Source organism: Solanum stenotomum, chromosome 10 (assembly GCF_019186545.1).
Source record: "Solanum stenotomum isolate F172 chromosome 10, ASM1918654v1, whole genome shotgun sequence".
Taxonomy (NCBI): Eukaryota; Viridiplantae; Streptophyta; class Magnoliopsida; order Solanales; family Solanaceae; genus Solanum; species Solanum stenotomum.
In genome coordinates this window covers 53,991,970-54,018,737 of record NC_064291.1, presented here as the reverse complement: position 1 = coordinate 54,018,737, position 26,768 = coordinate 53,991,970, and the positions used below count along the sequence as shown (strand labels likewise).

The window sequence follows — 26,768 nt, the reverse complement described above, 5'->3', positions numbered from 1 at the left end:
TTTTAAAATGTTAAAATTAATTTTATTTATATTTAAATAAAATTATTGAAATTAATAATAAGTAATTGATATGTTTAATAAAAACAATATAGCAATGAATTGTTTTCTTTCTTTAGCTAAAGGAGTAAAATACCCTTAAAAAGTTTTAATCAAGAGAATATAGTTTGTAACATGTGAAATGATTATATTAGATAATTATATATAAGTTATTTTTTATAAAATTATATGTATTTGAAAGTTTGTAATTGCAATATTTATTTAAAAAGCATATAGAGGTATACAATTTATTAATGCGGCGCATTATGTTAATATGATATCTTGTTTGGGAGCTATAATTTGATCATTTGGTAAGGTTGTATAAGAATTAATTTATTATTATTATTATTTTCATAACTGGTAGGGATTTCATGTTTGAAAAGAATACAAATTATATATTTAAATTCAGATTAACCTGATTTGAAATCATAATTTCTTATTGCATTCCCAAAGAGCTAGTTAATTTTGTCGATGTTTATCTTCTCTTGTAATAAATTGCGCTCCACTTTTAGCCATTATTTTATTATGATATATATATATAAAAGTATTGACACTCTCTTAAGTCAAGTGGAAGGTTTAGTATAATGGTTAAGGGGTTGCAAACGTTCCTAAAGGTTATGTGTTTAAGCCCTAATGGCTTCATAATTATCTTTTTATTCTTATTACAACCATTGACACCCCTTCATGAGAATCCTGCGTCCACCACTGTATATATAATTATTTTTTCCTTTTTTTTTCTCATGCTTTTAGGAGGTGGAAATATGGTTTCGATTTTGGTTTCCAATGTTTTTCTTTGTTTTTATTATAATATAATTGATGTCCTCCACTAACTTGTGCAATAATATTCGATATTGAAATATTCAATATTGCAATTTGACTTGGATGTGAGCCTAGGAATAAGGTCGGCTTTAATGGTGAAATTAACTTAAATTGGAATAGTCGAACTCGAAAATGGATATCTCAAAGCACCACAAAATTCAGATCAAAAACTGTCGATAACCTTGGGCAAACCTGCATATTGGCCAAGTTTAATTAGGGGACAAGAAGTTTATGGCAATAATAAGTTCCATTTTCACCTCAATTGATAATTCCAGATGACAATTGTAATTTCAAAGTATGCAATAACTGACATTTACAATGAAAAATCTGGCGATTAGTTCACAAATCATAAGCATGTGAACGTAGAACCCAATGATTTGTTCATGCTCGAGAGCTTAAGTCAACTCCAAAAGCTAACTCATGAGACGAGAATTTGTCCAAAATTATATAAGACAACAACTCAGTCGCTCAACTAATGTAAAACAATCTAACAGTTCAAATGCAAAAAGACGATTATTTCTTCTTTTTGCATCAACAAACATTAGAGCTAATTCAACTAATCTGCAACATTTATCTGACGAATAAACTAAGTTATAGCAGAAAATGACGATGCTAAAGGTTCTTATACGACACCAAATGAGTCCCTCATCACCCCTTGCAGGACCCCAGTTTCCGTAGGGAAAGAGCAGACAGACAATTCAGTATAGGACTAGCTAGTGTACACAGACCTTACCCTTACCCTTATCTCGTGGAGATAGAGAAGTTGTTTCCGAAAGACCCTCGTCTCGAGTAACACATAACAAGACAGTTAAAAAAAGACAATATATAGGTATAACAAGGCATAACAAATGATAGAGAAAGCGTAACAGACCATAGAAAGCAGAATAATGTGATGCCTAACTAGTTAAGAAGAGGAAAATACCTATAAAAGGCAGCTCAAAATAAAATTTCTTGACTGATAGAGATTACATCCTAAACAAGTACAAGGATCCTAAAATGTCGTTTCAGAATTGGCTACAAGAGCAGATTGTGCATCTGGCACAGCCCTCGCCCCGTTCCACCAAATAATTTTGTTCCTTAGAAACAAAATTCCAAGATTAGAGTCAGGCCCAGCACCTTCTTTGATGGTGACAAAACCAAATAAACAATGTCCATCCATAGCTGTCAAGTCATGTAAACACATGAATGGGCTAAAAGACTACAACTTTTGTTGCTTTCTATCAACGAGAAAGAAAATAAGTAAGCAAAACAAAAGAGCCTGATGCTACCATCTATAAAGACAGAACTTCCACTAAGATACATACAAAATTCTTTTTCCATAGAAAAAGGGTCTTAACAAGCTCGTGAATCCCAAAGATGGACGAAAATTGCACAGTAATACACGATTACTGGTGAGTTTAACAATATTTACCATATGAAATGCTTGTTCTTTTATTCTAGGAAAAGCTAAATTTCCAAATTACAGACTATCTAAAGCAATGACATGAAAAATCTAAACTACTCTAAGGGAGTCGAAGGGGAAGGTACAACTACTAAAAAGCAAGGATGTGCAAATAAATATCAAGGCATCCTAGCAAAGTAAATGGAGGAAACAAATGAAAAGTTATCAGCTCCCGACTACATTAAAATTTCATCACAGCCTGTTTAATGACTTATTTTTATCATTCTTGAAGTTGAATATTAGTAAACTAATTAAGGACGAATAAAACTGAACTTAGAGGGAAACAGATATGTTCCTTTATAGCAGTTCTGACAAATCGAATAAACCAGATCTTAATCCAAAGTATTATAAGTATGGTGATTAATGAAACATGAAACAACCATAAGAGGGTCGATAGATCAAATATGCTTTAGTAGTAGCAGTAGTAGAATGTACAGTGATCACCTACAAATAGAATACCTAAAACAATGTGGCAAATCAATGAAGAGGTATCATCAACGCGCAGGAAACATTAGAGAGAAACAACGCAACACCAAGTTTAAGAACTTCACCAAGAACTCTTCTTCTTCTTCGAACCATAGTAGCTAACATACCACTTCACAAACTTCTTTAACCCCATTTCCAAATCAGTAGTAGGCTTATATCCCAGCTCCGTATGTGCCAAAGTGATATTAGCATGCGTAAATGGCACATCCCCATTCCTCGGCATTTGGATAACCTTCTTCTTTGCCTTCACCTTCAACAACTTCTCCAAAATACTAACAAGTCTCCCAACAGGCACCGGCTTTGTGTTACCCAAATTATAAATCCTCAATTGGGCTGCACCCTTCTTCTTTCCCCCACTCCCTGTGCTCTTTTTCGCGGTATCCAGTGCTGCCAAACAACCCTTTACCACATCATCAACATAAGTAAAATCCCTAGCAACACTACCATGATCAGATGTCTCAAAAATCTTGATTTCTTTCCCTCTCAAAATATCTTTTGTGAAGAAAAAATACGCCATATCAGGCCTACCCCATGGTCCATAAACTGTGAAAAACCGCAATCCAGTAATCGAAAGACCATAGATATGGTTATATGTATGAGCAATTTCTTCACCAGCCTTTTTAGTGGCTGCATACAAACTAGCAGGCTGATCAGTTCTATCTTTTTCTGAAAAGGGTACTTTTGAATTCAATCCATAAACAGAACTTGACGAAGCCCAAATAATACTAGGTTGTGGATTAGCCATTTTACATGCTTCAAGCAAACTAACAAAACCAGCAATATTACTATGAACATAAGAACCTGGATTCTGCATTGCATATCTAACTCCAGCTTGAGCTGCCATATGCATGACATGTGTAAAAGCAACAGCATCAAACAGCTTCCTCAGCAAAACAGCATCATTAATATCACCCTCAACTACCATAATCCCTGAACGTTCAAGAAGGCCCTGTCGGGCTTTTTTCAGCCCGACATCATAATACTGATTAAAATTATCCAGCCCCAAAACGCCGTCTCCACGGCGTTTCAGGCCTAGAGACACATGGGTCCCCACAAAACCGGCAGCACCAGTGACTAGAACGGTAAAGCCCATTTTAGACCTTGGTCGGGCTGAGGCCCGAACCCGACGCTCCCAATTCGGGCCGAGCGCGGGAGATGGCGAAAGAGAGTTCTTCAGACTCCGACGGCTGTTTCCGGCGGTGGGGTTGGTCGGAGACGAGAAAAAGATGAGCAAAACGATGAAAAAGATGAAAAAAAAGGACCAAAGAGTAAACCTGGGAAACAGAGTAGGGTGAAAACGGAGACGATAAAGATTATAGGGTGAAGATTTATCAGGCTTAAACTTTCCTGGGGTGGAAGGAATGGCATCCAAATGCGTAAGAATGGGCTTCAATTGAGTCATTTTTTTCAGAATGATCAAAATTCAAACAAGTCAACAAGTTTAGAAAATCCTTTCTGCTGTTTACATAGATGAAAAACACAAAAAAGATTGAAACTTTTTCGATTTTTCCGATTGATTCAGCTTGAAAACTTCAATTGAAACTCAGAATTTTTGGAATTTTTTATTCTTGAAAACAGAGTCCGATGGGGAGAACAGGTTTAGTGACTATGGGTTTTCGGGCCGGCGAGGTGCTGTAATGTTATTGGGAAAGTAAAAAGACAAACATAATATTACTCCCTCCTTCCTATTTACGGGTAACACTAGTATTTTTTAAAAAAAAAAAAATTAAAAAAATTGATTTAAATTAAACGGAAAAGGGTTAAAATTGCCTCCGAACTATGCGAAATAGACCACTTATACCCTCAATTACATTTTGGGATCAAAAATATCCCCGCCGTTATCTCAGGAGACCACAATTACCCTCAAGAGTTAACACCTCAAATTTTTAGTGACGTGGCAAGCCACATGGGACTAATCCCTCCACCTAAGCTAATCCCTCCACCTAAGCGTTGCCAATTAAGATTCATTATAAAAGAACTTGACCTTTAGTGGTGACAAAGTCGCCACAAATTCCCAAAATATTGCCACTAAAGGTTATAAGTGATTTTTAGGGGTGACTAAGGCTCCAACAACCATTCGCTAGTAAAACCTATTTTTTCAACAAAAAAAATATGATAATTAATTTTCGATTGCAACCTAATTTTCTAAAATAAATAACTTGCAATATCAATATTAAAAAAATGCAATATTATTACGAAAAATCATCAAAATTACTTCTCGATTCAAATCTCCTACAATATAATGCATCATTGTACATTTTATACATTTACATATGACATAAAAATAAAACATACGGTGTCTTCAAACTCCTACTTAATCGATATCATTTTTTAAAAAAAAAAAACAATGAAGAAAAAAACATAAAATTAGAATTTATTGTTAAAAACTTTTAGTGATGATTTTATGGGTTTTTGTGGCGATTGTTGTTGCCGCTAAAGGTCTAGTTCTTTTGTAGTGAATCCTAGTTGGCAATGCTTGGTGGAAGGATTAGTCCCACGTGGCTTGCCACGCCAATAAAATTTTGGGGTATTAACTCTTGAGGGTATTTATGGTCTTTTAGGATAACAGCAGGGGCATTTTTGATCCCAAAATATAACGAAGGATATAAGTGGTCTATTTCACATAGTTCAGAGCAATTTTGACCCTTTTCCGTAAATTAAATAATCCTTAAAGTTAATGTAAATTAATAATCTTAAAAATATTTTTCTACTCGACTAATTAAATTTAGTTAAATCCCTAATCTACCAGATGTTAAACAAATGGTCTCAAATTCTAATAAAAGTACTAAGCTCTTAATAAAAAGACGAGAGAAGTATTGAAAATACTCTCACTTATATTACAAGATCGGAGATATATGTTTTTTAGATTGTCAATATTTCAAGAATGAAACTAATAATTTACATCGAATTTAGGAATGTTTTTCAATACTTTTTTCTTTATTGTAAAAGCAAGATTTTGAAATTAAAATATTTTTTATTATAATTTTAAAAAATGATATTTTTTTATGAAATAATCTAAAAGAAAAGAGTGTCTCATTTGAGGGCAGAGAGTAGAACTTTTATGTATTTTTTTTCTTTAAAAAGATTTGTAGAATATGAATGCTTTATGGGATTACGTGTCAAATTTTCGTTTGGTTTAATGATCTTTTATGGTAGTATCTTTAACGGGTCTCCCCTTTTTATTGACTTTTTCATATGGAAAAAATATATTTATAATAACGTGTAGAAATTGTAATCTTACTTGTTGGTTAATTTTCTCTCATAAATTTAGGAAATAAAAAAAGCAAGCAATATCTTTATAAATCTTTGCAAAGATTAAAAAATTAAAAAAAAATATTTGCAAAGTTTTCTTTAGAAACTCTATCTTGGCTTAAAAAAATGAATGGAGTATATTTTTCCAAAAAATTACAATTGAAAAGTGTCTCCAAACTTCAAAAGAAAAATTCTCCCACAAAAATTATTCTTATACGTAAATTCTTCTATTTTACATATAAAAGATTTTCATATTTATATGTAAGATATTTGGAAAAAAATATATTTTCATCAATTCAATTGGTAAGTAATCCTAAGAGATTATTTTCTCTAGTAAATATGCATCTGCCCCTAAATATTCAAACACAATAACATCAACTTTTTCCAATAAACACTTCTTAAAAGATTTTCTATATATATATATACTTTTTGTCTTTTATTTGAAAGTTTTGGATAGCAATGAAATGGATATCCAAACAGTAGCTAGAAAAGATTTCTTTAATTGTGTGAATAATAAGAAATTAATGATAATTATTGTGTTGAGTTAAAAATCTCGTGAATTAAATGCTCAGTCATGTGTAAAATTAAAGTGAATATATTTCATGACAAAATCATGGTTCTTATTAATCTATCAAATATGTTGATTTTTGTAACGTGGTACAATATAATTGTGTGTTAAATGTACCAACGTGTGATTTTTTTTCTCATTATATTAAATTAATGATAATGACTTTGTGAATACAAAAGGCGTTAGTTACTTAGGTTACTATTACAAATAAAATCTTCATAAGCTGGCAAAATTAAGATGTTAATTACACTATTAATGAACCTTTATTCCTATTTCAAGCTTTGAGTCCCAAAAGTTGAAGAAAAAATGTACTACTTTTTAAAGGAGAGTATGAATAAAAAACGTATGAATTTACACATATATTTACATATGCATGGATTTTGTATTAACACTAACTACCAGTCTAATTAGATCAAAGAGTTTCTTATTGCTCTGTTATCGATACTTGAGTTGAGAGTCTTTCAAAAATAACGGTACTTTTTATATATATTTTTAAAGATGATAATCCTATTACTTAAGAGTTTTCGTTTTAAATATTTTTAAAGATTATTAAACTATTTTCCTAATAAAATGGATTTTTTTTTCCTTTAACGTGCAACAGAAAAGAAAAGGTCAAATAAGGTAGTCTTATGTAAGCCACCAATTCACTTTTTCACTATCAAACAAATATAGTTACATGATATATATAGGTATAATATATAGACCCAAAAATGGTTAATCTAGAAATTTATGACACACAAAATTGACATAATTACTTTTCAAACGGATCCAGGGCTGCTCAAACCGTCAAACACTTTGTGACCTAGAGTGGAGGACTTATATTTTTAAATAAGTAGTAATATTTATTGTTTTTTAATTTAAAATTCATTTAAAAAAATAAAATGCAAAGTGGTTGATATATTTCTTAAAAAATTGCTTTGAGATGCAAAATTATTCTCTCTTTTTTTTTTTTACTTTTTTTATAAATAGTATTTAATTCATTTTATTTGTTTGTTCGATTTTTATTTGACAAGGACTTTGACATTTAATAAGAAAGAACGAAAAAAAATTATTCTTATAAATGTTGTAAAGAATACTTAATAATCTTAATATTGTCAAAGAAAATAAGGCGACTCAAATTTGAGGGTCTAAAGCAAATATCTTATTTTTCAAAGCTTAAATTCGATCATGATTGAACTTTCCACATTGGTCTTCTTATAAAGTTTGACTATCATTTTCTAATTGAATTTGTTTTTGAGGTATAAATTAAATCCAAGATCTAATTTGTCATGACACCATAGTTGAATCTGATGTGAACCTCCTAAATTGAACAATTATACGAATGAAATACCTTCTAATCCATAAATATTACACATAAAATCAAAAAACTTCAAATTAAATAAATGTTCAAATTCGAGTGCGGAGATATAAATAGACCCAAGACCTAATTGTTCAAGAATGTTCTTATAAAGAATATATAAACTACCAGTGGGGAAAAATCCATTTGAAAAATCGTTTTGTGATTACTTCCTAGTAATTTGTTGGATCGAAAAACTAGTGTCATGTTTCTAGAATAAATTGAAAATATCATTATGATGGTAGTATTATATTATATCAAAAGTCAAAACAATAGAAGAGTTATATTAAACTAAGTAAAGAAAATTATATGTAATTTTCAAATAAATTAACTTCGTTGACTAAATCATCCCTTGCTTAATTTACTATTAAGACTCTAGAGTCCTGGTTGGATGAATAGAATTGTTCTATCATGAATTAGGTTCCCAAATTTGAGTTAAGATTGATCAAATTTCAAACAAATTTTTTGATACCAAATGATTTTTTTTTTTAAAAAGTATAAAATTTATTTCTTTCAAATGAAAGTATTTTTTTAATTTTTATGTATATATATTTCGTCATACTAAACCAAATTATGCCACCTGCTCCTCTGTGTAAAGTATATTTGAATACAGCATTGCTTATTTGACACGTTCTTAACTTGCAAGTTGCCATATATTTTTTCCGTTTTATTTTATCTGTCATGTTTTTTTTAATATGCTTTTAGAAAACATTAATATAAAAAATTATTTTCTTTGATATATTGTTTAATGCTATTCTCGTTTTTCATCATATATTAATTTTTCTGCATATTTATTGACTAAGAATAAAAGTGGAGAAAAAATAATTATTCCATTTTGCTTTTTAAAACGATAATTACTTCCTTCATTTATTTTTTATTCGTCCAATTTAAATCTTCACGTGAAAAATAATATTCTCTTTGTTTACTTTTACCTGTTCACAATTTAAAAAAAAAAAAATATTTTTTACTTGTCACTTTAAACATACTAAGAAAAGATAATTATTTTCTTCCATGTTTTATCCTTAACGTTAATTACTTATATTCTAAATTATTTTTCAAAATTTAATACTAAACATAAACTACAAGAGTAGTGTGATAAAAGCCATGACAATTATTATTTTCTTCAAGGGTGTATCAAATTCAAATGTGACAAGTAAAGTAAACGGAGGAAGTAATATGTTTTTCTTTTGATATAGACATATAGTAAAAGTGATAAGTCTAAATGAAAATGTATTGCGGACAAATAAAAGCAGATGGACTACAAAGAAAATAATCAAATATTTTGAATCATCTATTTTTAGTAAATATGATAATATGGACTAAAGAGAGTATAACTTTAATTTTTTCTTTTTTCTTCTTGTGTAACTATTTCAAATTTCAAAGTTTTGATGATATCACATGCTCTAAATTAAGAATATTTAGCAAACGTAATGGATAGGGTTCTATATTTCAGTTTTGATGCAGTCAATCAAACCTCTGGTTACACATGTATTTTGTTAGGGTGGATTTATTATTTAAATTTGGTGAATTCAAATTTTTTTATTAGTTTTGATGGATAAGTGACGTCATAAATTTGGCTTTGATAAGTCAAACTTCAAGTACAAATATTGAAAAACTTTCGACAAGTCAAACTTTAAATATCAAAAATTTATTATCAAACTTCAAATATAATTTTTTTAATAATAATTTTGATCGCACATATCTAAAGTTAATTCTATACTGATCAAAGTTGCAATTTTTTTTATATTATAATTATGACTTAAATGGTAATCTCAAAATCGGATATATATCCCCCCGGGCAACCCCCACGTCGATGTTTTCCGAGCCGAGGTACTACTAGTTTCAACATGAAGCCCATTGAAGGTCTGATAAGTAACAAATGTTGGACACAAGCCCAAAAGGCCCAATTTCTTTGGAACAATCCAAAGGCCCAAGTTTTCAAATACAAAAGGCCCCTAGTTCTGCACCTACCTAAAGGAAAATTTTCCTCCGAATTTTAATTTTAATTTTTCACATGAAAAAAGTTTACCCTTCAATAAAATTCAAATCCAAGTCGAGCGATGACAACGTCAATAATGACGAGATGAGAGACTCTCCTCTCAACTCTGTAAGAGTTAGAACAAGTGCTTCTATATACGAGCATAAATGAATATTTAACGATCAATTTTTAAAATTTAATCCAAAATATATAGTCAGTACTAGCTTAATTAGATACAAACTATGAGTCTATCACACTATAATTTGAATTGTAACTTTTTTTTAATATAGTTTTTTTTTTTTAAATAAAAATTCTAAAAATCTAATTCTTAAATAGGTGGGCCTCTCTAGAACGTTAATGGAAAATAATTTTTTTACAAAAATACACATCTTATTTTATCATAATATCTAAAATTTTCTATCATTAATATTTTTTATAAAAACCTCTTCTCGGATACATCCCTTCCCTCTTCCTGATACATCCATATCCCCTTTCGAATACTTCTCTCTCATCTCGGATACATGATATATCTCTCCCATTAAGTAATGTATCATTCGCAATCTGTGAGCTATGTATATGCAAACTTCCCGAGATAACCAAGATCCTATAATTTTAAGAGATTTTTATAATTTACAAAAAATAGAAATAGAATATAATTATCTTTTAACACTATAACATTTATATAATTTTTACGATGGAAAAATAGAATCCACAAGAAATCACCAACCACAGACATAGTGATATATTTGAGCCATAAATATTTACTAGTGTCAGAGAGTGTTATCAGTGTGGCCCATGGTCACTTCATCATATTTTACGTGGATATGAATATTGATGGCCCAACCAACTCCTTTAACAAAGTTGATCTTCTCAAAGAAGAAAATCCATCACAAAAAACACCAACAAAAAAAGAAGAAGCTAAAAGGGGCATTACAAATTTACAACTAGTTTACTTGATCTTTTGATGATCTACCTAAGTTTATAAGAAATGCTTATATGTATTAGAATCAAATGTTTATTATCATATTAAAATGTTATAATAGATATAACAACATGTTATTATTTTTTAACCAGCACGTTCAATTATAACTTCGACCTTGATCATCTCGATCCATCACCTTGACCTCGATGTAAGTAGGATGTTTCTGTTACTCAATAACTTTTCCCTAATAATTTATTGAGCTAAAGTGACAGTTTAAATGGAACGGAGGGAATAGCCCAAGAAACATCTCATTCACTAATTTCATAAAGGGAAGTGCTAAATGGCCAGAAAATAAAAAAATGATCTTTTTTTCATTTTTTAGTTAAAATGTATTAAAGTTAAAAGAATAAAAATGTTTAAAAAAGTAAAATCACATAGATAAAATATTATTCTGATTAAATTCTTGCCAAANAATATGGAATGGAGGGAGTATATAACAATACATTATTATTTTTTAATCATCATGTTCAATTATAACTTTGATCTGGATCATCTCGATCTATCACTTGCCCTCGATATAAGCAGGATGTTTCTGTTATTCAATAGTTTTCGCTAATAATTATTTGAGCTAAAATGACAGTTAAAATAGGACGGAGGGAATAGCCCACGAAACATCTCATTCACCAATTTCATAAATATCTTATCTTAATCAACCTTCTTTAATTTCCATTTATTAATGCATGGATTTCCACAAATGGTGGAAATCGAGATGCAAGTTGCTCATTTGTGGATGTATGTTGTAATTGGAATTTAGATACATCAAACATAGCTCAGATTCCATCATAGGACCCCACCATCAATATTCAGTCCCAAAAGTTAAAAAAGTATTTTGGCTTCTACGAAATTTTATGTTTTTTTAACTAACTTTCCAAGGAAGAAATTTCATAACTTTAGTTATTAAAGGGTGATTTGATAGGGTATATCGAAATAGTGTGAATCAAATATATTATTAATTTAAAAATTAGGTATTATGTTGATATTATTTAGTTTGAATAATATATATTGTGCATCTTTTTTTAAAGTACCTTTAATATTCTTTTAACTTTTTTTTTATACTTTCAAGAACAATTGTAATATTAACCATAAAAAAAATCCATTAATAACTTCGATATTATGATTTATTGTGTATAAGTTGAAAAACTATACATAACAAGAGATTAGTAATATAAAAACTAATTTTAATATGCATTATCTTATGTTTTATACCTTCTATCAAACTACCCCTAAAAGTACATGTCTAAAGTATTTTTAATCTCTTGCATAAAATATTTCATCTTAATTAATGTATTAATTTAAATAAGTAATTAAGGATAAATTTGATTTAAAAAATGAACAACTTCTTGCTTTTGTAAAATGTAATATTATATAGAACAAATCCTGCTTAACAAAATGACTAATATTTGAAATAAAATTCATTTGATATAAAAATTATTTTTCACTAAAATTATTTTCTTAGAAATGAAATATCCTTTTCCTTCGTAATTATAAGTAATATAAGATTTCTTTTTCTCTTTTTCCTTAGTGGTGATCAAAGTCCCATATCGATAACGATATCAAAATTAGGTGGCAAAAATGTATAAGTGGAGAAATATAAAAGTTGATACTTTCCTTTTGCCCAATTAATATTAATATCAAATATGTAAGGATTATGATGTATCTCCAAGATTTTCCTTGTCATTTTTATAACTTCCCCTTAAAAAATTTAGAATAACAAAAGAGTTAGGTGTTGTATTCTTTCTATATTCATATCCATATTCTTTATTTCCAACACTATACAATCGTCCATCAAATAAATAGCTAACAAAAAATATATATTTGATATATTATTATATAATATATTTAGCTAGTAAATATAATTATTTTAATTGATCATCTAAATATGTAACTTTCTTGACTTTTAAACATTAATTAACTCAATTAAAATGACCAACCAAACTAACACCTGAATTGTTTAAACTTCTGTACCATTTGCATAACACACTTCCAAAAAGGGTAAAATTCTTTAATAGATCAAGTTTATGTACATATGTTGGACCAGAGTTCATTTAAATACAATAAATTCAACTACTTTAATAATTGTAACCAAATAAAATACGACAAAAAATTAGGACCGTGGAATTATTTGTTTCTAATAACAACAAATTAAAAAGCTAATGAAAATTTGGATGGTACTTTTTCGATTTAATTTCATTGTATAATAATAGAGTATCAAAATACTAGTAAAGGTACATATGAATAAGGCTATGAATAATATATTCATTATCATCAAAACTTCCCTATCACTAACACTCGTGAAAAAACACGACCATTTTAATTTTTTTCAAAAAAGGTTTGATATAAATTAAAATATATTTTGATGAAAACATGCACTAAGCTTTTATGATTAGCATATCAAATGAGATACATATTAACGGAGGCGAACCCACCTTTATCAGATGGGTGTACATACATTCATTAATTTCATAAAAAATTATATGTATATATGTATATCTATTTTAAGAAACTGATGGAAACTAGAATATGGAGTAATTAAGAGTGCACCCATAATGAGCATAAATTTGTTCTTGTGTTGCTCGTACAAATAGAAGTCTTCTAATTAAGCTTATTAAATTTAACTTCATACTATTAACAATATGACAAGTTCAATATTTATAAAAATTAAAAATTGAACTCATTAAATTTTTTTTCAATTTTAAATTTTAAATTTATATGTATAAATTACGTTTCAGCTCAAGATTTTATCATTTGATTTCTAGTTCCAAGTCAATTACACCATTTGCAATCATCAATCAACTCTTTTTCTTACTATAGCTAATTAGAGTACTCTTTTTCTTACGATAGCTAATTAGAGTTATGCAAATTATGCACGCCACACAATGAAGGCATTTCCCATACGCAAGTTTACAGGTCACTTTATCTTCTCTATCTAGCTAGCTCTGTGTATGTATTTAAACACCATAGCTCCCACAATCACAAGAATAATAAAAATTAAAAACATCAATAGCCAAACATGGAAGGAAGAAATCTCTTCTTCCTCATGAGTATAATTTTGCTCTTAATTTTCACTTTCTTAAACTTACCATATCCGCTTTCTCACACAACTGATCAGCTATTCGACTGCACCACTTACTCCCCGTGGTGCAGTTCGAAAAAACCCCTTTTACTCCGGCAACCGGAAAATTCCAAAAATCACTACGCCGATTTCCCCAATCATCCTTTAGACCCACTGACAATCGGAGAAATTCAAAAAGTGAAAAAAATCGTTAATTCAATTACGGAATTTAGGATGAAAGGTTGCGTTCTTCACTCTGTCGTACTCGAAGAGCCGGAGAAGGAGGTAGTGTTGAACTGGCGGAAAGGTCGCCGGCTTCCGCCGCGGAAGGCGGCCGTCGTTGCGCGTGCGCTCGGCGTCGTGCACGTGCTTTCTGTGGATATTGAAACGGGTCGCGTGACCCGACGTGAAACGGGTAGTTATTCGGGTTACCCGATCATGACGATCGAGGATATGATCACCGCCACTTCTGCCCCGTTTGCTAGTTCTGATTTTAACCGTTCGATTATCCAGCGTGGCGTTGATTTGGCTGACCTGGCATGTCTACCCATCTCCACTGGTTGGTATGGTAAGTGTCCTTAGTTTCGGAGTTAGAGGAGCGAAATGAGTTTAGTATATTGCTACTTTGAGTCTGACTAATTCAAATTTATATTCAGGAAAAATCGAGGAGAAACGAAGAGTGATTAAAGTACAGTGTTATACATTGAAGAACACTATCAATTTCTACATGAGACCACTTGAAGGATTAACTGTACTTCTTGATTTAGACACCCAACAAGTTATCGAAATTATCGATGAAGGAAAGGGTATACCAATACCAAAGGCCGCCAACACAGACTATCGCTACTCCCGTATTAAAAGAAACACACAAAAAATAAACTTACTCAAACCAATATCAATCGAACAACCAAATGGTCCAAGTTTCACTATAGAGAACAATCATCTAGTTAAATGGGCAAATTGGGAATTTCACCTCAAGCCGGACCCGAGAGCCGGGGTTATTATATCCCGGGCCATGGTTCAGGATCCAGATACGGGGAAGATGAGGAGTGTTATGTATAAAGGGTTTACGTCGGAATTGTTTGTACCTTACATGGATCCATCAGATGCATGGTATTTTAAGACGTATATGGATGCAGGTGAATACGGGTTTGGGTTACAAGCGATGCCACTTGACCCGTTAAATGATTGTCCTCGTAATGCGTATTATATGGATGGTGTGTTTGTGGCAGCTGATGGAACACCATATGTGCGCTCCAATATGATTTGTGTATTTGAAAGATATGCTGGTGATATTGGATGGCGACATGCTGAATGTCCAATTACTGGTTTGCCGGTAAATAATTTCACTCTTTTTTTTCAAATAGTATATGGCACACTCAACTTTATTCACTATGAAAAAGTAAATGATACAAAATTGTATGTGTACTACTTAAATTTGTCCATAAGTTATGTGTCAGCACTAGTATGGTTGTGGTACAAGTACTGAGACTGTTTTCATGTATAAGGTATGTGTCAGCACTAGTATGGTTGTGGTACAAGTACTGAGACTGTTTTCATGTAGTGCACGATTTGAATTTTAATCGGGGTTTTTGATACGAAAACCAAGAAAAGTAAATTTGTTATGTGTCAACACAGAACAAGTGTTGTATGACATTTGTTTCTGAAAAATATTGTTTGTTAGTATTGATTTTGTTGGTTTTGCATGCAATTTTGGACAGATACGAGAAGTAAGGCCAAAGGTGACGTTAGTGGTGAGAATGGCAGCGTCAGTAGCAAACTATGATTATATTGTCGATTGGGAGTTTCAGAACGATGGACTTATTCGACCTAAGGTTAGCACAACATACCTATTTGATCGTTAGTTTCAATTTATGTGAACGTATTTGATATTTTAAATTATTATCTTTTGATATATTTGGTTAGAAACAAATAATAGATATTTTTTTAGTACTATAAGTTAAATATTAATTTCTTTACTTAATATAGAAAAATATTATTTTTTTAAGTTTGATTAAAAATAATTGAATGTCACATATTTTGAAACGGAAGACGCATGTTCAAATTTTACTAGCCTGGTTTCTGAATTCGCACTCGCATAATTCTAACATGCATACTTGCTAGTTCTTGATCTTTTACATTTGCCGTTTATAATTTTAACACGATAGAGAAAATTATGGAATAATTATTAATTGCATGCAAGAGATATCCAACTACATTATGCTTGTCTTATCTGTTTTTTGAATGAGTATAATGACTAATTCACCCATCAGACTCATGTTGACTTGAAATTATTTTTAAGAAAGTATTTATTAGAAATTTATTTTATTAAATTAGCTTTATTAATTATACTTTGGAAATAAAAATTTAACTACTAATACTATATATAATCATTTAATGACAAGTGTAGTATGAGAAGAAAATGATAAACTTTTATTGTTTTTCTAAATTGAATAAGTGGAATCAAATATCTATTTTTTTTAAATATATAGGAATCAAGTAATTTGAAATATTATTTTATTTTTTTGGCTTTTAGTAATTAATTTTTTATCTACTGGTGGAAGCATTTATTTTTATATTTATTTGATCTGACATCGAACTTTTCAATTTCAAAATATTAACACAAATATTTCCATATATTGTAAAGTTAAACATAAATTAATCTTATTCTTTTTATTTTTCAAAAATAAATTTAGATCCAATAGAGAGTATAATGCTTTATGCTGAGACTATTTCCTATTCACTTTTGGTTTATTATATTAAAAAGTTTATTTTATCTTTACCCATGCTTTTTAATAGACCATGTATTGCTAATATCATGATGTATTAGTTATAGTACACTATATAATATCATGACTAAAAATCGATTAAATAATACTATAATTAATACATATATTAATTAATCTGCAAATTAAACGAGAAATAAATTTTAGTCTACTGTTTTTCAAATAAAGTATAATGTCAGATCCCACAAAGACTTGGGAAACACGAGCTGGTGGAATATATTAATGGGTAGCAAATTACGATAATCACCCATTCACATCAAGTTATTTTTTTCCTTAGACGGGGTAGGGTGGGGTGGTGGGGTTGGGGTTAGTCATTAGTCACATCTCAATATCAATTCCAAGTTGAATAATATAGAATCGTCCGCTTACACACTTTGATTAATTTTTACGGAGTACTATTTTCTACCCCATAAGCAATTTTGATCCACACGAGAAGCTTAAATAGATAAAAATAAATTACATAATATTTTTACTTCTACCTGANGACGATAATATACATAACAAGCTTGCTATGGACAGTTTTAATAAAATTTCATTCTTGAACATAAAAAAATATTTTTTGATTTCTTCTACTATTTGATGAGCGGAGCATGAGAGGATACACGTTACACTACGATTTTAAATTAGAAGAGAGATTTCAAAAAATAACATATATATTAACTCTATCAATAATTGATCCGAATTTAATATATCATAAATGATTTGTTTTTTCTATTGATCCCTACGAATTAGATCAAAAATAATTCTTGAATGAGGCCAACGATAAGTCGAAAAAGAAATCTTTTCGATATTAATATAACCAACGGCCACATAATAATGATGAGTGCATGTGTAGATATACATCACCATATTCTTGGTAAAGTTTGACACAAAATTAATATACATTGATAAAGACACATGATCCTTTTCGAATCATAAAACCTTAATTTAGTACCTTAGGGCAATTCGGCTATCTCAACAACTGATAGATTACAAACTACAAAGCCACACACCAAAACAAAAAGAAAGAATTTTTTTTGCCATATTCAGGGCTCAAATCCGAGACCTCTGGTTAATGGTGAAGTACTTCTACCAGTGCATCATAACCCATGTTAGTGAAAGAAAAAAAATATTATTACTTATAAAAAGCACACTTTTAATTCATTTAAAATTTGAATTATATGTGTTTGTAGTTTGGGACGAATATAGTTTAGGTATAATACATAAACATACCATTTAATTTGGTCTTATAAATTGATAGTAATGACATCTAACTTTAGGTGTGCACAATTAGGTATTTTAACTTGATAAAATCAAATAAATAGACACATGCGTACAATTTGTGTCCTACAAGGAGTCCTACATTTATTATGTCACGTAGGACGCATGCATATCTACTTATTTAATTTTATACAAATTTAAGTATCTATTTGTGTACACCCAAAATTGGAATACATAAATACAGCTGAAGCCAATTAATTAAAGGAAATATTTATGCCATATATGAGTTTGCCTAGTTCTGTAATTCTCGACACATAATATATATTTTATATATGTGAAAAGCTATTAAAATATCAATAAATATTTGATCTGAATCCATAACTTCAACTTATAATAAGCTAGTTCACTGCTAGAATTTCTAAAAGTTGAATGTTGAGTGTCTATATTAAAGTTCGATTAAATTCAGACTGCATATTACCACCTTACAGGGGCCATTTAAAGTACAACACTCTCAATATAATTTTCTCTATTTCCAAAACATTTGATTGAGGGTCGATGAATCCTCAACATCCCACCATTATTTATATTTTCTAAAAATATATAAATAAATAGAAAAAATTTCATCGAAAATGATATTGTCATAAATAATTTCTTTAGATAATTTTGCGTTAAACTAATAGGATAGAGATTTTATAGCACTATGTTTCTGAAGTAACTTTATTCATTTTTTCATTACTCTTAATTTTATTTTATCCTTTTCTTGTTCAAATTATAAAACAATAATCAATGCAAATATTAGTTGAGGCCTGGGCCGGGGTGGGAAATACTAGTAAATATGGAGATTGATGATGATTTTACTTCAAAAGTTATCTTGATTATTGCCATAAATAATTTCTTTAGATAATTTTGCCCTAAACAAATAGGATAGAGATTTTATAGCACCATGTTTCTGAAGTAACTTTATTCATTTTTTCATTACTCTTAAATTTTTTTTATCCTTTTCTTGTTCAAAATAAAAAATAAATAATCAATGCAAATATTAATTGAGGCTTGGGCCGGCGTGGGAAATACTAGTAAATACGGAGTTTGATGATGATTTTACTTCAAAAGTTATTCTGTTAATATCATTTTTTGTATTGTTATCTTTCCCAAATAGCAATCACAATATATTTTTTTTCTTTTTGTATTATTGATAATTTATTCTTAAATTTATTTAGAGAATTATTGAAAGTTTTAGTTTTATTTATTTATTTTAGTAATAAAATTATAAAATGGTGGGCATGGTATGTGATATATCAAAATATTATACCGTATCAAAATTTTTAATATCGTGATTTTGATATTATGGTATTTGGGGTGGTATATGGTATACATTTTAATCTTTTTTGCTATTCGATATGATATTTGGTATTTAGATATAACATACCGAAATACCAAATACCATACCAAAGTATATAGTTATATATATTATTATTATTATTATTATTATTATTAAAATACTAACAAATATGTAACCTTGTATTAGTATAAACTAAATGTTTAGAAGTTAAAATTTTGACTAATCTATTTTGATTGAAATGTATATAAATTGCAATTGATTAACAAAATGACTCGTTTGTACTTTATTTTGCATATATATTTTTATATGTGTAATGTATTAGTATGATACAATTGAGACCCTTTTTTTAATTGTGGAAGTCGTAATACTCTATTATATGAGTATATACTAATTAATCGGAGTCGAACAAATTCTGATCACCGATTTACCATGCGTAAAAATATCGAAATCGAACTTCAATATACCAAACCATACCGGATTAAATTGGTATGGTAATGATATAACGTTTTACAAATAGAATATCAAAATTACGTTATCTATTTCAAATACCGTACCATACCATACTATGCCCACCCCGAACATACATCCGTTGCATGTATTTAAACACCATAGCTCCCACAATCACAAGACCAAAGAAATTGAAATTCACAAAAATTAAACGCAGCTATGGAAGGAAGAATCTTCCTTAGATATCTCTTCTTCCTCATGAGCATAATTTTGCTCTTAATTTTCACTTTTTTAAACTTACCATCTCCGTTTTCTCACACAGACGAGCTGCTAAACTGCTCCATTTACTCCCCATGGTGCAGTTAAAAAAAACACCTTTTCCGGCAACCGGAAAATGCTAAAAATCACTATGCCGATTTCCCCAATCATCCTTTAGACCCACTGACAATTGGAGAAATTCAAAAAGTCAAGAAAATTGTTAATTCAATTGAGGAATTTAGGATTAAAGGTTGCGTTCTTCACTCTGTTGTACTCGAAGAGCCGGAGAAAGAGGTGGTGTTGAACTGGCGGAAAGGTCACCGGCTTCCGCCGAGGAAGGCGTCGGTAATTGCACGTGATTACCGTGGATATTGAATCGGGTCGTGTGACCCGACATGAAACGGGTGATTATTCGGGTTACCCGATCATGACGATGGAGGATATGATCACGGCGACTTCTGCCCCACTTGCCAACTCTGATTTTAACCGTACCATTGTCCAGCGTGGCGTCAATTTGGCTGACCTGGCATGTTTGCCCATCTCCACTGGTTGATTTGGTGAGTGTATTTTTTTTTCTTCCATTCATTACATTACACTTACTAGATCAGACAAGGGAGGTGTATGAGATTCTTTATATATCTCAAATATATGTGAATCACATTAGATATACGTTAGATACATGTATTAATATCTGGTGTGATTCACATGTATTTGAGATACTAGATACATAAGAGAGTGACGAACGATATGCATATTATATGGATGGTGTGTTTGTGGCAGCTGATGGAACACCATATGTTCGTTCCAATATGATTTGTGTATTTGAAAGATATGCTGGTGATATTGGATGGCAACATGCTGAATGTCCAATTACTGGTTTGCCGGTAAATAATTTCACTCTTCTTTTCTAACTAATTCTACTACACGAGGAGGCTTGGACGATAATTTTCAAATTCTATCTGTGACATATAAATTAAGACAAAACAACACTTATATTAGATCCGTGCTAGCATGGACTCTTGTGTCTATGATTAACTGAACTTTATTCACTATGAAAGTAAATGATACAAAATTGTATGTCACGTTAAATTTAGTGGTTGGATCAGAACTGCTTAAATTTGTCCATATGTTATGTGTCAACACAGAGCAAGTTTTCTATGACATTTGTTTCTAATAGTATTGTTTAATAGAGTACTACTTTATTTATGCATGAAATTTTGGACAGATACGAGAAGTAAGGCCAAAGGTTACGTTAGTGGTGAGAATGGCAGCGTCAGTTTCAAACTATGATTACATTGTCGATTGGGAGTTTCAGACTGATGGACTTATCCGACCTAAGGTTAGCACATACTTTGTTGACGGTTGATCTCAATTTATGAGAACGTGTTTGATTATGCACTAATTTTAGTTTTATTTTTTTTGAGTGGCTACTTGTATACACCCAAAGTTAGAGGACATATATGTCAATTGAGGCCAAGTTAGGGCATGTTTATGTATTATGCCTTTTATCTACCTGTGGAAGTATTATCGTTAGGCCACGCTTTTGAATAAAATAATCTAAGATTCTTCTTTCCTAGTTAAGATTCCTTTGATATTATTTCTAATTTCTAAAGATTCCTTTTTCAATTTTGTTTTGTTGTTATATAGGTTGGACTAAGTGGAATATTGATGGTGAAAAGCTCTCCATATGTAAACGTGAATCAAGTAAACCAAAATGAGTACCTCTATGGCACTCTTTTATCTGAAAACATAATAGGAGTCATCCATGATCACTATGTAACTTTCCATCTCGACATGGACATCGATGGTCCATTGAACAATTCTTTCGTGAAGGTGAATCTCCAGAAGGATATTGTTGTGTCGTAATTTTACTGTATTCAGAAAAATCACTTTTTGAAATATTCTAAGTATATTAGAAAAGAGTCGCCACTTAATTTTTTAAAGAAATTAAGAAAACTTATAATTTTCAAAGATTTAAACAGAAAAAATCATTTGAAAATACCAAAGAAGGTTCGGGGTTCAATTTACACTTCGAGAAGGGTTTGAGCATTCGAAGTGCCCGCTAACATGCGGTTGACCTGCGACTTGACTAAAATATATTTGACTATTTTTTAGAAAAAATAATTTAACATAGAGAATATATAATAGTTTACACTATTCGATTAAGTTTGAGAAAATAATTAAGAAATGAAGCATTTTCATTCTATCTTTTTAGAAAGAGGGACCTAAGATGAAAATATTTGAATTAAGGTGTAAGTGATTAGAAAATTAATAAAACTGGAATGGTTAGAATTTATTTAATAAATTAAACCAATTTAACACATTAAAACATGAAAATCATTTTAAATTACTTGAAAAGTAAAAAGTTTTGACTAACTTTTTTGAAAAAATGACTAAGTATTTATGATAATAATTTACACTATTAGATTAACTTTGGGAAAGTAGTTAAACAAAGAGCAATTTTATTTTTTAAGAAAAATGGGACCTTAATTGAAATATTTGAATTAGAGACATGTAATAAGAATTTTAACGAAACTAAATTAGTTGGTTTCTATTTGAGTCATTTTTTTGGTTTATGAAAAAGACTATTTTAAACTAAATAAAAAAAAAGTTTTGACTAAAGATTTATAAATGATAATGCAAGAGTCGATAAAATGAGATTTGTTAGAAATAAAACAACACAGAGAAATAGTTTGTCTTTTGGAGGATTCGATTAAGTTAATTAACAATTCTAAGGTTAGAGTTAATAAACAACAAACAATAAATAATTATAATTAAATAATTTAGGAGTAACGGAGAGAAGTTGAATTTGGGCCTTTCTTGGGCCAAATTCGTTGGATTTTTTGGGTTTTAACCCAATCCCGTTTTTGGTATACGGTGGATGTATATCAGTGTATATGAGCGTATATATTAGCTCTTTTCAGGTATTTCTTGCTTCCAAACATATGTATTCCGCCTCGCCCTGTATTCCTGCATTTTGGGGGCCTGCATATCGATATTTTTGCCATGTATATCTGTGTATATGACTGTATACTCCATGTATATAGCCCATTTTGGGGTTTTCGTGACTTGAGAAGTCAGCTTCCAGCCCTATATGGCTTTTCCGACACCTGTTCGTCAGTTTCAAGGGCTGGCCAACTCAAAGGAAAAGGTTTGAGCCTTCGTGGCTCAACAAGAAAATGCGAGGAGAGGAGTTCATGACGAACTCGGACAAATTTCACATAAATAAGAATAAAAAATAAAAATTAGTGTTGTGGCACCACAATAACCAAAGTGAAAGAGTAAGAGAACACAAACAAATGTGCTACTACATGCTCAAAAATGCAGCTACTCAACAATCAAAATTCAAGATATGCTCAATTAATCTCGATTTTTTTTTTGAACAAATAGAATACATCAATTCTAATTCATGAACTAACCTAAACTCAATTAGTATTGAAGTGAAATATCTTAGCGTACAACACAATAATTAATCTAAGCAAACGAGCAAACAAACACGATTAGATGTCCTTTGCAGAACCCACAACCGAAGAAACAATAAGAAATCATTTAAGGCATGCTGCACTAAGTTGACTCAATGCTTCAGCCACAATTAAACAACACATCCACTTCCTAAAAGAAAGATATTTTTTTAAAAAAACAACAAAAAATATTTTTTTTTTAAAACTATGGATGAACCTACTGGCAGGAAACAAATCAAAGAGGCAGCAGCTGTAGGAGAAACATAACAGAGGGTTCTATATCGAAAAGAAAAACACTTACACTACAAGGTGGATAATAACAAACGGAGCTCTGCTGATGTGAACAAAATTTGCTATTTAATACCCGAAAATACAAAGAAGCAAGAGAATAATTTCTTTGACACCTTCAGAACACATAATCAAAACAAGAAAACTAATACAAAAATAGAGACATAACAAAGTCCTGGTGATCAACAAATGCATAAACCAAACTTTAGAGAAAGTATAATAACCATGAGATTCGAAATGGAGAAAACAAGTTGTCATATTCCACAAACAATAGGCGAAACAACACACAACCTCCACATCGATTAGCTTTTCGAGATTCTGTCTACTATTTTACCATTTTAAACAATACACAACCATATCTTTTATCAAGAAGAGCATATCATAGATTGGAATCATCAAATCGAACCACAAAATGAATTAAATCCACATTACATACAATTGAGTTTAGCCGAAATGGCAAAATAAATTTAAGAGTAGGAGAGGTTACCTTCTTCGGGGCAGCGACGTGGGACGACAAGCTTGAAACGACTTCACCACCACTAAGGTACAATTCCAAAAATTTGGATGAACAAACAAAACAAGCTAGAGCAAAGACTGAACGAAATCGGAATTTCCGGTTTCCCTATGTTTTCAAGAACTATATGGTTTAAGTCGGTTTCTTCCTCTCTAATGCTAGTTAAGTTTCAATATTCTCTCTAGCCTTTTCTTTTTTTAATCAAGAACAAGAAGAAGGTATTTATAGAAAGGGAATTGGGGTTCGAAATTGGGGGAAAAGGGTAGAATAGGAATTCGAGTCCAACTTTCAATTTGAAAATTTTCAACCGAAATCCCCCAAAATCCGCACGATAAGAGGGCGTGGATGGCTTGACAGGCGGTTGTTCCAGGACGCAACCGTAGGTCTGTTCCTGCTGTTCCATCGATGAAGACGATGGCAGCTTTCCGTCTTTTTGACGTGTGAAGGAGAAGAAGTCGCGTACTGCTGCTGTCTAGTTCACGTGAGCTGCTGAATTCGGGTCGATGCTGGGTTTCTGGGCTGGTTCGCGAGTTTTCTGGGTTTCTTCGCAAGAGAGAAGAACGATGTTGCTGTTGTATGTATCGTTTGGTGAATTTGAATTGGGAGTAAGAGTAAATTGGGCCGGTTTTGGGTTAGAAAGGTGGGCTGGAAATTTAATTAGAACAGATGGGCTGTAGTGAAGGAAAAATGGACCAAGTTTGGTTTCAAGTGAGTCTAAAGTGAGGTAAAAAAAAAGGTTAGATTTGCAAATACAAAATGGCTAAATGGATTGCAACTATAGTCATATAGAATTCACAATGTAGCCGAATTGAATTTAATTTGCAAATTTGGTTAAAATTTAAGATGAATTTAAATAGGATTAATTAGGGAGGAGCTTCTTAAACTTAACGAAATGAAATAATTAACTCAATTATAAACCGAATGAAATAAATAAAAAAAATCATATAATTAAACTAATTAACCAAATATTTAATTAAAATAAAATCTTTTTGAGATGATTTTCGAATATTTATGAAATATGCCAATTATATAAAATATATATATATATATATATATATTATTTAAAAAATCCAAAAGTGACAAAGTTACATGAAACTAACTTGAAAATATTTTGAATTTTATAAAATCAATTATTTCAAATAGTTTGGAATTTTAAGAAGCTTGATGATTAATATATATTGTGGAGGTCCAAAATTGGGTGTCAACAGAGATGACTTCTCTTGGAGAATCACCACGAAGAAGCTACTTAAAAGCTGTTAGAAATGTGGCTAAAACTGAAAAAGATGCACAAATTAAGCTCAAACTATATGATCCTTCAGAATTCCATGTGATTAATTCTAATAAGAAATCAAGAGTTGGGAACCCTGTTGGTTACAAAGTTGTTCCTGGTGGCTAGTTTACTTGACCATGATGATCCTCCTCAGAAGAGAGCTGCTTTTACAAATAACCAAGTTTGGGTCACACCTTATAAAGAATCTGAGCAATGGGCTGCTGGCTTGTTTGTTTATCAAAGTCAAGGTGATGATACTCTTGCTGTTTGGTGTGACAGGTCAATCACATTATCCCTTCTCTATTTAGTTTTACTTTCCTGGTTTCAATTTGTTTGTCTGATTTTGATTAGAGACGAAGTGTGAAAAAGAAAATAAGACTTTTGAATCTTGTGGTTTTACCAAAGTCAAGGTGATGATACTCTTGTTGTTTGGTCTAACAGGTAAATCACATTACCCTCACTCGTAATTTAACTTAATACACCGATAGTGTTAAAATTTTTATGTGTATTTTAACGTGTTACAATAGATCATTTACTCTTTTTTCCATGTTACCGACTATATTATACTTTCTATGAATAGTAACACGTTGTAGGTAATGTAATGTGATGATATGAAATAATCATATGCTGTTGGTGAGTAATGCCAACATATATCTTGCCTATGGCGAGTCCTGGGAGATAATGTGCCAGGAATGGCCCAAGTCGGTATCATGGTCAAACATAACACTTGCTTGATGAGCTTGATATTAAGCGCTTGATACTAATTAGTGGTACCAGAGCTAATTTCATAGTTCAATTTCAAGGAACAACATATTGTGCGTGACAAGTGTTTGTTGGGTAGTGCAAGTATCCTTCCTATGACGAGACCTAGTGGTATCAAAGCTAATGTCATAGTACTTTTTTTGTTTGTTTGTATTTTGCAGAGACAGGGCTATTGAGAATAAAGACATAGTGTTGTGGTATACATTAGGGTTCCATCATATTCCATGCCAAGAAGATTTCCCTATAATGCCAACAGTATCATCAAGCTTTGAGATAAAGCCAATTAATTTCTTTGAGAGCAGCCCAATTTTGAACATTCCACCTAATTCTCCAAAGGACCTCCCAATTTGCAAAGCTGCTGCTTCTGCTTGATCATCATCAATTTCTCTTGTCAAATGTGCATGATATGCAAAAATAGACAGTGCTAGTTAGGGAAGATAAGCACAACTGTGTACTGTTATAGAATCGCGTGTAAAATGGCCGTAAGAAAATC

The 26,768-nt window shown here is 30.8% G+C and overlaps 3 protein-coding genes across 4 annotated transcripts in view; 1 reads left to right on the top strand and 2 right to left on the bottom strand.

Annotated features, from left to right (window-relative positions):
- Positions 1–26,768, bottom strand: part of LOC125878425 (ATP-dependent Clp protease proteolytic subunit-related protein 2, chloroplastic) — a 204,749-nt gene that overhangs the window by 164,993 nt on the left and 12,988 nt on the right. The gene's annotated exons all lie outside the window — the stretch shown is intronic.
- Positions 2,570–4,434, bottom strand: LOC125878420 (UDP-glucuronate 4-epimerase 5). The gene has a single exon (XM_049559670.1). It carries the CDS (start codon positions 4,182–4,184, stop codon positions 2,844–2,846), a length of 1,341 nt encoding a protein of 446 aa, XP_049415627.1. The 5' UTR covers positions 4,185–4,434; the 3' UTR covers positions 2,570–2,843.
- LOC125878432 (primary amine oxidase-like) lies at positions 13,868–26,647 on the top strand. Its single transcript, XM_049559685.1, is given in 7 exon segments — positions 13,868–14,518; positions 14,607–15,286; positions 15,672–15,785; positions 21,628–21,834; positions 25,454–25,635; positions 25,637–25,792; positions 26,437–26,647. Coding segments are annotated over 7 exon segments (2,160 nt in total). The 5' UTR covers positions 13,868–13,908.

Coding starts and splice junctions, on each gene's coding strand:
- LOC125878420 (XM_049559670.1), bottom strand. CDS start 4,184: ATGACTCAATTGAAGCCCATTCTTACGCATTTGGATGCCATTCCTTCC.